Source organism: Mustela lutreola, chromosome 8 (genome assembly GCF_030435805.1).
Source record: "Mustela lutreola isolate mMusLut2 chromosome 8, mMusLut2.pri, whole genome shotgun sequence".
Lineage (NCBI taxonomy): Eukaryota > Metazoa > Chordata > Mammalia > Carnivora > Mustelidae > Mustela > Mustela lutreola.
This window is the reverse complement of record NC_081297.1, coordinates 64,464,006-64,477,106: the sequence shown is the minus strand read 5'-3', so window position 1 is coordinate 64,477,106 and position 13,101 is coordinate 64,464,006. Positions and strand designations below refer to the sequence as shown.

General features: G+C 44.0%; 1 protein-coding gene across 3 annotated transcripts in view; it reads left to right on the top strand.

The window, feature by feature from the left end:
• The first annotated feature begins 11,809 nt into the window (after positions 1-11,809).
• Positions 11,810-13,101, top strand: part of DIP2B (disco interacting protein 2 homolog B) — a 229,142-nt gene continuing 227,850 nt past the window's right edge. For all 3 annotated transcript variants that reach the window (XM_059185367.1, XM_059185366.1, XM_059185365.1), the window contains exon 1: positions 11,810-12,045. In XM_059185367.1, coding sequence (XP_059041350.1) covers positions 11,946-12,045 — 100 coding nt within the window. In that variant the 5' untranslated portion in view covers positions 11,810-11,945. The remainder of the gene's footprint in view (positions 12,046-13,101) is intronic.

The following is a 13,101-nucleotide window of genomic DNA, read 5'->3' as shown; positions in this document are numbered from 1 at the left end:
GGTCTTCTTTTAGAACATTCAGTTTGCTTTTTCTTCATCTAAGTCTTGTACATTTCTTTTTTTTTTTTTTTAAGATTTTATTTATTTATTTGACAGACAGAGATCACAAGTAGGCTGAGAGGCAGGCAGAGAGAGAGAGGAAGGGGAAGCAGGCTCCCTGCTGAGCAGAGAGTCCGATGCGGGACTCGATCCCAGGACCCTGAGATCATGACCTGAGCCGAAGGCAGTGGCTTAACCCACTGAGCCATCCAGGCGCCCAAAGTCTTGTACATTTCTTATTGGGTTTGTGCCTACTTGTGTTTTGCTCTGTGAATGGATTTTTTTTTTTCAATTCATTGTTGCTCTAATACAGGAAGGTTATTTTTATATGTTGACTTTAATCTTAAGCCACTTTAAAGTTTTTTATAGTAAGTCTGATAAAACCACACTGTAAGGGCTCTAAGAGGATGGACCTTATTCAAACACTGTATTCCCTACTGCCTAGACAGTGCCTAACATGTTACATTAACTCAGTATGTTTGAATGAATGAATGAATGAATGATGGTATGTTAGATGATTCTCTTGGATTTCTGGGTAGACAATATTTCTAATTTGTTTTGAAGTACCCTTTCTCTTACATAGGCATCAATATTAGATAAAATAGAACAAGATAAAATTATAAAGCAATGGCCTTATGCAGAAATAATATTTCTCTGTCCTTAAAAGTGTTTGGATATGAAAAATTTTTAGTATATACAAAAATAGAATAGTATAATCAACCTGCATATTCTTTTTTTTTTTTTTTTTTTTTAAAGATTTTATTTATTTATTTGACAGAGAGAAATCACAAGTAGACGGAGAGGCAGGCAGAGAGAGAGAGAGAGGGAAGCAGGCTCCCTGCCGAGCAGAGAGCCCGATGCGGGACTCGATCCCAGGAGCCTGAGATCATGACCTGAGCCGAAGGCAGCGGCTTAACCCACTGAGCCACCCAGGCGCCCCTCAACCTGCATATTCTTATCACTCAACTTTATTATGATCTCAGCCACTATTATCTCATATATACCTCTGCTTTCTTCTCAACCCACCTTCCAGTGGGTTTTTATGAAGCAAATTTCAGGCATACCATTTCACCCATAAATATTTGAGTATGTTTTCCCCATAAAAAGTAGTCTTGTAGTTACATAATCATAATGCCATTGCCATATATAAAACATAACAATCATTCCTTATTATCTAATGTTGGAATTTTTGTGGTCCTCAAATTTTTTCTGTTTTAAAAAATCTCTTATCTAAAACTGATTTAACAAGGTATGTTAATTATACTGGAATTAAAATTTTAACCAAAAAAAAAAAGTTTTAAAAATAAAAACCAAGATCTGATTACCAGGTCTGCTCATTGCCACAAACACATGCAGGCAGGCATGTGCTTGCATACACACATATCTGTATTTAAATAAAATCTTTTTTAAAATACACTAATAATTATGCAAAGAGTAAAGAGTAAGAAATACAAGTATAACACTAAGGAAAACCAGCAAACCATGCAAGAACAAACAAACCAGAAAAAAAAAAAATTTCAGAAACAACCACAAAACAAGTAATAAAGTGGCAATAAATACATATCTTTCAATAATTAATTTGAAACACTCCAATCATATAAGGTGACATAATGGATAAATAAGATTCATCTATACACTGCCTACAAGAGAGTTATGTTAGACCTAAATACATCTGCAGATTAAAAGTAAGGGGATGAAGAAACATTTATCATGCAATGGATGTAAAAAAAAAAAAAAATCCAACGTAGCAACACTGACACTGGACAAAGTAGACTTTAGAACAAGATCATAGGGGAGCCCAGCTGGCTCAGTAGAACATGCAACTCTTGATCTCAGGGTCGTGAGTTCAAGCCCCACAATGAGTACAGAGATTACTTTAAAATATTCCCTCTTCCCTCCCTCCCTCCTCCACTCCCTTCCTTCCTTTCTTCCTTCCTTCCTTCTAGGCAAAGAGTTTTATTAACCTTGTTTCAAACTTTATTCTCAGGCTTCTTCAGCTTAATTAGCTGCAAAGAATGAATTGTGTATAAGCAAAAACTGAAAAGAGCTGCAGTGTCCAAGGGGTTTGGGCTTAAAAAATAATAGAGATCTAGGTTTTCTCAAATCAATGACCAAAATTTTCAAAAACAGTCCTATTATAAAATAGAAGCTCCCAGTAACTTCTCCAAGTTATTACCTTCTTCAGAATTTGACTCAATTCAGCTTGCTTCATTCTTGGAAGAGTCATCAAAATTCTCCACAAGATCTGAACTTCCTTTTCATCTTCTCTGGTAGCTAGTGGTGCTTTTCCATCTACAGATTGTTTGGGGAGCTTCAGCCAGTCTTCTTCAACTAGTCAAACTGTCTGCATCAAGTTGGTTTAAGATACTGGGTAGCATTTCCATCAGCTACTCAGCGTTGCCCATGATGGTGAAAGTGTTTGCTGCCAGGGATGCCTGGACTTTAGGGTTGTTAAAATGGATCATGTTCCTTGGTTTGTGAACATTTTCACTTTTTCAATGCCAGAGATACCTAACTTATTTGAGGAGAACTAAAGTTTTTTATCATCTGCTGTAGCCATCCTATGAACCACCTTTTTTCAGCGAACAGTTTCTTTCCCTCCAATGCCCACTTGTGCTTGCAGTTTTGTGAGTTTCACCTGGTTCACCATAGTTTCTTTTGGGAGTGGAAATAGGACAATGTGGAGACTAAGGTTGGTGCTCAGGTGGTCTCAGGTGGACCAGCTGAGATTAGGTGTATACGCATGGGGATGCGAGATGCAAAAATAAAATTAAAAAAAAAAAAAAAAGACTGGGGCGCCTGGGTGGTTCAGTTGGTTAAGCAACTGCCTTTGGCTCAGGTCATGATCCTGGAGTCCCAGGATCGAGGCCTGCGTCGGGCTCCCAGCTCCATGGGGAGTCTGTGTCTCCCTTTGACCTTCTCCTCTCTCGTGCTCTCTCTCACTGTCTCTCTCTCAATTAAATAAATAAATAAATCTTAAAAAAAAAAAAAAAGACTAACAAAACACAAAGAATGGCACTATAGAATAATAAAGGGGGCAATCCAACAATAACATATATATAACAATTGTAAGTATTTCAGCACCCAACATGGGAGCACCCAAATAAATAAAACAATAACAAACGCAAGGGAACAATTAAATAGAATAATCATAGGGGACTTGAACACTCCACTTACATCAATGGACAGGTCATCTATACAGAAAATCAATAAGGTAATAATGGCTTTGAATGATGTACTGCACCAGATAGATTTAACAGATATATTCAGAACAAAATAGACATTTTTTGGGTGCCTGGGTGGCTCAGTGGGTTAAAGCCTCTGCCTTCAGCTCGGGTCATGATCCCAGGGTACTGGGATCCAGCCGGCATCAGGCTCTCTGCTCAGCGGGGAGCCTGCTTCCTCCTCTCTCTGCCTGCCTCTCTGCCTATGTGATCTGTCAAATAAATAAATAAAATCTTAAAAAATAAAAAGGAAACTTCCTTTTAATTCTCCTTTCCTTTGTTTTTGTTTGTTTGTTTGTTTGTTTGCTGTGCAAAAGATTTTTATCTTGATGAAGTCCCAACAGCTCATTTTTGCTTTTGTTTTTTTTTGCCTCTGGTGACTTGTCTTGTTGCAGCTAAGGTCAAGGAGGTTGCTGCCTTTGTTCTCCTCTAGGAGTTTGATGGGTTTCTGTCTCACATTTAGGTCTTTCATCCATTTTGAGTTTACTTTTGTGTGTGGTATAAAGAAGTGGTCCAACAGACATTTTTCCAAAGAAGACATCCAGATGGCTAGGAGACACATGAGGAGATGCTCAACATCTCTCATCATCATGGAAATACAAATCAAAACCACAATGAAATATCACCTCACACCTGTCAGAATGCCTAAAATCAAATGACAAGAAATAAGTGTTGGGGAGGATATGGAGAAAAGGAACCTCTCATGCACTGTTGGTGGGAATGCAAATTGGTGCAACCGCTGTGGAAAACAGTACAGAAGTTCCTGAAAAAATTAAAAATAGAAAGACCATATGAGGGGCGCCTGGGTGGCTCAGTGGGTTAAAGCCTCTGCTTTCGGCTCAGGTCATGATCCCAGGGTCCTGGGATCGAGCCCCACATCGGGCTCTCGGCTCAGCAGGGAGCCTGCTTCCTCCTCTCTCTCTGTCTGCCTCTCTGCCTACTTGTGATCTCTGTCTGTCAAATAAATAAATAAATCTTAAAAAAAAAAAAAAGAAAGAAATACCATATGATCCAGTGATTGTATTACTGGATTCCACCCCCCAATGAAGCTACTAATTTAAAAAGATATGCACCCCTATGTTTATTGCTTCATTATTCATAATAGCCAAGATATGGAAGCAACCTGAGTGTCCACTGATAGTTGAATGGATAAGGAATATTTACATTTATATCCCCACATCAGGGTCCCTGCTCGGTGGGGAGCCTGCTTCTCCCTCTCCCACTCTCCCTGCTTGTGTTCCCTCTCTCCTTCTCACTCTCTGTCAAATAAATAAATTAATTAATTAAAAAAAAAGATCATATTGAGGAAAGATGCCCTTTTCTCCCCCAAAGATTTTATTTATTTATTTGACGAATGAGCAAGATGGAGAAAGAGAAGGAGCATGGGGAGGGACAGAAAAAGAGGGAGAAACAGACTCCTGCTGAGCAGGGAGTCTGGGATTTGATCCCAAGACCCTGGGATCATGACCTAAGCCAAAGGCAGACACTTAACCCACTGAGCCACCCAGGTGCCCCAAAATGCCTTTTCTTTAAAGCACACCTCAGCCTTCCCCAATGACATGTCACAACACAAGAAGAGAATCTTTTCCCTGGGGCACCTGGGTGGCTCAGTTGGTTTAATATCTGTTTTTGACTCTATTCAGGATCCCAGGGGCCCGGGATGGAGCCCCACATTAAGTTCCCTGCTCAGTGGGGAATCTGCTTCTTCCTCTCTGTCTGCCCCTCTCCCTGATCATACTCTTTCCCACTCTCTCTCTCTAAGTAAATAAAAATCTTTAAAAAAAAAAAAAAATCTTTTCCCTAACATTTTTCTTTTTTTTTTTTTAAGATTTTATTTATTTATTTGACAGACAGAGATCACAAGTAGGCAGAGAGGCAGGCAGAGAGAGAGAGGAGGAAGCAGGCTCTCACTAAGCAGAGAGCCTGATGCGGGGCTTGATCCCAGGACCCTGAGATCATGACCTGCGCTGAAGGCAGAGGCTTAACCCTCTGAGCCACCCAGGCACCCCTCCCTAACATTTTTCTAAACCCTTCTAAGTTGAAGAGAGTCTACTGTATGTTTCTTCTGTTTTCCCAGTGGTTTCATAGGGACTTAAGAACATAAAAATTCCCATGTTAATCATGACATGTTGGCGCATCTCACAGAACCTGTTTTTTTTTTTTTAATATTTTATTTATTTATATGACAGAGAGAGATCACAAGTAGGCAGAAAGGCAGGCAGAGAAAGGGGGGGGGGGGAGCAGGCTCCCTGCTGAGCAGAGAGCCTGATGCGGGTTTGATCCCAGGACCCTGAGATCATGACCTGAGCCAAAGGCAGAGGGTTAACCCAGGTGCCCGAACCTGTTTCTTCATGGAATGCTTTCCAGTTTCTACAGGGCTTTATTTTAGAGTTTCAATTATAGGAAGGTTTTACATCACCTAAATATTCCCAGTTTTCAGCTGAGGTGTACGAGGGAAAACCTATTAACATGAATGCAAAAATTTGGTTGCTTCTGCCTACAGGGGAGATACTCCCTAACAGGATCCTTTGCCTGTTCTTCATCTAACTCAGGGACCTTTGGGTGCTCCCTGGAGGTAGATCATGAGGCATTCCAGGTTCCTGCTTTCTGCTACCACCTTCAGGAGTTGGTAGCTGTCCCTCTGTTCCAAGCTTTTGTTTGCCAGCCTTGCCTCTGCCACACTCTCTTCTGGGGGTATAATTATCCAAGAACCTAACAGTTCTCAGGATTTTCTCAGATGTCTCCCTTATCAGGGAGGAATATCTTTCCCAGAATTCTGTCCCCTGACCCTTAGCTGACTTCCATCCAGGTCCCTTGGCCAGAATAGGGTGATTTGTTACCTAGCAGTAAGGAAGGCTGAGTATCTGGCATTTTAAGCCTCTGTGGAGGTAGGTGGGCTCTCCAGACAAAGTAGAGAAGAGGGGAAATGAACTCTGGGTAGATGGCTCACTGCCTCTGCCAAAACCCACTCATTTGTGGCACTTTTATTCCATTATACACAATTAAAAAGTGTATTGTTCAATCTAACAAGAAGCTAGAACAATTAGAAATATGTACCCAACATCAGAGCACCTCAGTACATAGAGCAAATATTAATTGACATAAGGAGAGAAACTGATGATAATACAATAATAGTAGGGAACTTGAACACTGCAGTTATGTCAATGGGTATCTCATCCAGGCAGAGAATCGATAAAGAAACACTGTCCGGGGCGCCTGGGTGGCTCAGTGGGTTAAGCCGCTGCCTTCAGCTCAGGTCATGATCTCAGGGTCCTGGGATCGAGTCCCGCATCGGGCTCTCTGCTCAGCAGGGAGCCTGTTTCCTCCTCTCTCTCTCTCTGCCTGCCTCTCTGCCTACTTGTGATCTCTCTCTGTCAAATAAATAAATAAAATCTTTAAAAAAAAAAAAAAAAGAAAGAAACACTGTCTTTGAATGACACATGAGACTAAAAATGTGTGTACTTCACTCACATGAAATTTCATTCCCTTCCTTTAAGGAAGAGAATCCCAATATCATGCAGCTACCTCCTCCAGCTCCAAGTTCAGACCTCTGGGGGTATGTAATCTTCATGTCTGGAGATGATTCCTCATGGACCAGGAACCTGGAGTTGTACTGGTCTCCAACACAACCAATAGACCACTGGTTCTCCAAATGTGGCCTTCATACCAGCAACAGCAGTGTCATCACAGAAGGTGGTAGAAATGTCAATCATTGGGCCACATCCCAAACCTATGAAATCAGGAAGTCTGGGTCGGACATCACAATTTGTGTTCTATAAGCCATCCTTGTGATTCTGATGTATGTTAAAGTTTGAGAACTACTGCAACAAATGATGCCAGACAAGGAATTGTAAGTACAATAATACCTCCGTTCAGAAAAGGAAATACGCAACAGACACGGTTCCTGAGCACATACCATACCTGTTTCTATCAGTTTTTGCTGTGTAACAAACCCTCACAATTTAGTAGGTTGAAATGACAACCATTTTTTGTCTTATGCATTGGTCATTTGAGCTGGGTTCAGCAGGGCTCAGTCATGGACTTGCGATCAGCCAGCTGTCTATGTATGGCCTGACTCATACTTTGCGGCAGGTTGGATTTTACCTAGAGCAATGAAGGTGGCTAGGCCATGACTCTCATCTAGCAGCCCAGCTCCTGCTCCTTCACAAGGCAGTGGTCTTGAAAGCAGAAAGAGAGGGGGGCAAGCCCAATGCACAAGCACTTTCCAAGTCTGTAGGTTATGCTTACTATGGTCTCATTAGCCAAAGGAATTCATACGTCAAACCCAATGTATAAAGGGGATTTACAAGGATAGTGAATGCAGTGGGGGGTGGGGTGGTTCAAAAGGGTTATTGCCGCCCTTTTTGCAATCTACCATGCTGCCTGACAGGCAGACTTTGAATGGAATGAATGTGTTAGTCTGGTAGTCTCTGGTTCTGATCTCTGAAAGTGCCATTGTCCTTCACGGGCATACCTAATATGGGCATTGGGTATATGCCCTTCCTGCAGAACTTCAGCAGCCATTTTCCTGTGGGTGGGAGTTGGAAGTTTAGGAACTGCTTTTAGTGTTGAGTAATTAGCTGCAGCTAAAACCAAGTTTGGAATATCTTTGGCATATACTGCAAAAACTTAGTGGGGTTCTGGTCTGTTTTATCCAGTGAATTCCATGTGCTAATAAAGTAGGTAAAGTTCTACACCAGCGCTGAGCAACACAGCAGCCACTAGTGACGTGTAATTATAAGATACTTGAAGTACAGCTAGTCTGGGTTGAGCTATGCGGTTTCTTCTCACTTTTTTTTTTTTTTTTTAAGATTTTATTTATTTGACAGAGAGAGATCACAAGTAGGCAGAGAGGCAAGCAGAGAGAAAGAGAGAGGAGTAAGCAGGCTCCCTGCAGAGCAGAGAGCCCGATGCAGAACTCCATCCCAGAACCCTGAGATCATGACCTGAGCTGAAGGCAGAGGCTTTAATCCACCGAGCCGAGCAGGCGCCCCATCTTTTCACTTTTTAATATAGTAGAATTTAACATTACACAGGTAGCTCACATTGTATTTTCTTTCTTTCTTTTTTAAATGATTTTATTTAGGGATGCCTGGGTGGCTCAGTTGGTTAAGCGGCTGCCTTTGACTCAGGTCATGATCCCAGCGTCCTGGGATCGAGTCCCACATCGGGCTCCTTGCTCGGCAGGGAGCCTGCTTCTCCCTCTGCCTCTAGCCTGCCACTCTGTCTGCCTGTGCTTGTGCTCTCTCTCTAACAAATAAATAAAATCTTTAAAAAAAAAAAAAAAAAAAAAAAAAAAAGATTTTATTTATTTATTTATTTATTTGACAAAGAGAGATCACAAGCAGGCAGAGAGGCAGGCAGGGGTGGAGGGGAAGCAGGCTCCCTGCTGAGCAGAGAGCTTGATTTGGTGCTCCATCCCAGGACCCTAATTATGACCTGAGCCGAAGGCAGAACCTTAACCCACTGAGCCACCCAGGCGCCCCCACATTGTATTTTCAATTAGACAGCACTGATCAGTCATTAAGCCTGAGAATTTCAGCCTCATAGTTTTTATTTCTATACTCTGCAAACACCTCCTTCTTCTTTAGTTTAAAGGTCTGTTCCTAGAGACAATTTGAAATGAATGACCTAAAGGAGGAGGAGTACCCTTAAAGTAATCTTTCCTGCTAGGCTTTTTGTATTCACTACTAAGTTGACCTCCTTCATCTGACAAAGACTGTTTAATAAAAGGTCTTAAGATCCTTCAGAGATCTGAAGCCTCAATCTTTTCAATTTTATCACTGTTAAATCCCTTGCTTCTGTTTACCTCACTTTAACTTGGGAGACCTTGGCTTCCCCAAGTCAGCAAAGCTCCACCCTGTCGCCCTGGTCAATTTGGATTGTAGCCAGAAGAGCTTCTTAGTGAAGCCGACTTTCCCTGCCTATCCTCCGCTGGGATGACTCCATACTGTTTATCTCTTGTGTGAATTTACTGAAAGCCATACCAAGTAGTCCACTCACTCCTTAAACCTCGAAAATTTCCCATTATTTTCCTAGCAAAACAGCCCCAGTCTACATGTGATCTATGTCATAATAGTTTACTAGACATTGTGCAACTGCCCTCAGTCATTCCTTATTTTTGCTCACTTGTAATATCCATTTTTTACTGGACAGCGAATAGCAGAATATTCAACTAAAATAGGTTTAAATCCATTTTCTCATATAAGAAGGACAAGCACTGTATAGGTGGTTCCAGAATTTATTTTATTTTATTTTTAAAAAAGATTTTATTTATTTATTTGACAGACAGAGATCACAAGTAGGCAGAGAGGCAGGCAGAGAGAGAGGAAGGGAAATAGGCAGAAAGACAGGCAGAGAGAGGAAGGGAGCAGAGAGCCCAATGTGGGGACCCTGGGATCATGACCTGAGCCAAAGGCAGAGGCTTTAATCCACTGAGCCACCCAGGTGCCCCAAGAATTTATTTTAGCAGAACAATTCAGTCAAGTTCTAGGTGACTTCTCTGTACTTTTCTTAGTTTCCCCCTGTGGTTGCAGCATGACTGCTGGTGCCCTAAACTGGACAACATCCAAAGATGGGAAGGAAATGAAAGGTCATTTTCTCCTTGCATATCTCTCTCATCAGAAAGGAAAATCCTCCACAGATGTTCCCCTTCCAGTAGTTCCCCCAGTGGGTCACATACATGCCAAGGAGTTCAGAAAAGTGTGTATTTGGCATATTCAGCCTCAACAGGGTAGGTGTGGTCTAGTGACAAGGGAAAAAGGGAGTCAGGGCTACTGGGAGGGTAAAACAACACCACCTGCTAAGATCCTTCTTATGGAGTCTATTGTGTAACAAACCACCCTGAGCTTCGATGCATAAAAGGGTGGTCATTTTATTTTGTTCATGGGAATTTGGACAGGGCACAAGGGTGGGCTGTCTTTGCTCCCCATTGTTTGGGACCTCAGCTGGGAAGACTCAAATACCTGGGGGCTGAAGTCATCTGGAGGCTTCCTGGGCTAGGATGACTAAAAGGCTGGGCTAAACTGGGCGGTTGGGCAGAGCACCTCACATGGTCTTCTGTGTGGCCAGCTCTCTGCATGGCTGCTGGGTTCTCAGAGTGAATGCCCTCGGAGGGAGGCTCCTCAGAGGGGCTCTCTGGAGATAAAGAATTCTGCTGCATGGCCTTCTAGGACCTAACCAGCGAAGTTACATAGTATCACCTGCGCCATATTTTATTGGTCAAAGCAATGAGAAGCCCATCCAAATTCAGCGGAGGGACCTCACTTTTTGACGGGAGGAATTTGCAGCCATAAAACCTGCAACAGTCTTCATGTAAACCGAAAGACATACATACATATATATTCCCAAGATTCTCCTTACATTTTTTTTTTTAAGATTTTATTTATTTATTTGACAGAGAGAGATCACAGTAGACAGAGAGGCAGGCAGAGAGAGAGAGAGGGAAGCAGGCTCCCTGCTGAGCAGAGAGCCCGATGCGGGACTCGATTCCAGGACCCTGAGATCATGACCTGAGCCGAAGGCAGCGGCTTAACCCACTGAGCCACCCAGGTGTCCCTCTCCTTACATTTTTGCAGTTGAAAGGAAATTTCGGTTTACCCCTCAATCAACCACGATGTCACATTTCTTTTTTTCAAGCTGAAATTCTTTTCTCAACTAAAAAACAATTTTCTTTCAGCCCCTAACTGGTATACTATTGTCCAGAAACTCTTACTGTTGAATAGAAGTTGAGGCGTTTTCTCTCAAGAGACCAATTTTGGATCAGCATAGAAGGGAAGCGAAAACACTGAAATCCCTCAAATTGTGAAGGGGAGCTTTGGCATTAAAAAAAGAGAGAGAGAGAGAGAGAGAGAGAGAGAGAATATGAACGATTAAAGCGTCTGCCCCAGTAACTCCTAGTAAAAATACACAAATGAATCCTCCTTATATTGCATTAAAATGTTAACATTTGGGAACACCTATTAAGTCATCCATTGAAGAGGATATAAAAAGATCAAGAAGACTAAGTTCTCCACTTTCAAGTAGTTAGAATTCTAGGTGGGAGGAAGGAGATTCTCCCGCTATTGCCTTAAATACGAGAACTGAACTAGAAACAAGGAGCTCCTGGCAAGAGGGACGAGGAAGCCCCCGTGAAAGAAGTGGTCTGTGATATAATGATACAAATTTAAAAAAAAAATCATTAATCGGTCAAAAAGTGGCTTGAGTTCAGGTCCTCTTAAATGGGTAGATGTCAATTCTGGGAAAATGGAGGAGGGCACAAAACAAAGGCATACACACTAAGAGAACCGGAAAAAGTGAGGCCTGGGTCCCCTGAAAACTCGGTTGCGATCTTGTAAAAGGTAAACGCTACGTGGGGTCCGGCCATCAACACCTCCAGCTCACGTCGCCCAGGAGAGTTCCGGGTGTCGGGGTTGGGGTCGTCGTCTCAGGAGATGCCCAGTAGAGGGCGCCGTAAGCTCGCGAGTCCTCGGGCTGATAGGGCCGCGGAGGTGGTGCGTCCTCGGCCCGGGGGCGGGGCCGCCGTGCTCACGTGACTTTCGCTCATGGCGGCGGCAGAGGCAGCGGCAGCGGCGGAGCTCGGCGGCCGGAGCCGGATCCTGTAGCCGGGGTGTGGGCCCGCGTCAGTCCGTCCCTCCTTCGGCCCCATCTCTTGTCTTCCGGAGTGTGGCTGGCGGAGCCCGGATGGCAGAGCGAGGCCTGGAGCCCGCGCCCGCCGCCGTGGCGGCGCTGCCGCCCGAAGTGCGGGCGCAGCTGGCGGAGCTGGAGCTGGAGCTCTCAGAGGGTAGGAGCCGGGCGGGGGAGCGAGCGCCCGGGCACCGCTGCGGATCGCGGCGACAGGGAGAACAGGTCCCCGCCGCGCGCCCTGCTGGCCGTGCGGGCGAGACGGGAGGAGGGTGCCGGAAATCTGGCCCGTGCTTTGAAGGGGTCGTCTTCCCTGCGCTCGCATCCTATGAAGTGGGTTTCCCCTGGCGTTCATTGTGTTCTCGGGGAAAGGGTGAAGCTGGGGCTTAGGGGAGAAGTCCTCCCCTGGCCCGGGCTGTTTCTGCACTCCCTGCCCCTCAAAACCCAAGACAAAGCTGCGCCCTCGCGCTCTTCCCGGGCGTCTGGGCACGGTGGGGGGGCGGTGAGGCTGCGAGCAGGGTGGCTGACAGCTTTCTCCTGTCCTCCTCTACCCTTTTCGCGGGGAGGGCCTCACGTCTGTTTCAGCTCCCCTCCCCCCTTCAGAAAAAGAGAAAGATACATGGGAAATCCGCATTTCTTCTTCCTCCTTCTTTAACAATACGAGATGTCTCCCCAGTGACAGGAGTGAGCGAGAAGCAGAATGGGCCATTTAGGGTCCTAGGCAGATTAGAAGCAGTGGCATTAACCCAGAGAGACATACACTGTGCTGCTTTCAGATCACCTTTGTCATAAGGGTTTTTTCCTGGTGCCTCTATTCGGGGTGAATTTTCCGCATCTGATCACCTTTTAGAGTCTTTCAAGAGAGGAGGAGGGGTGGCTACCGGTTACATGCAAATCCTGGCCGGCACCCTCTTTCTTTTGACAATGGATTGGTACAGGGAGGGTTGAATTTGAGAATTAAAAGAATAGAATAAATCAAGCCTCTGTTATTAGAGAAGTCCCTTGGACAACAATGAGAGAAACGTTGCTCTGTTGTGGGCATGTGATCAGGCTTCATGTGCAGTTGTGATCAGTTCTCCATAAAGTTCCTGTTTTTATCAGGGGCTGACTCTAAGACAAAAGCAGCATTTTCTACAAGCTTGATGTCAGTATTGTGGCGGTGTCCCCAGAGTTGCATATTTTTAACTGAGTTCCTTGCCAAAGGCCCTCTTTGCCA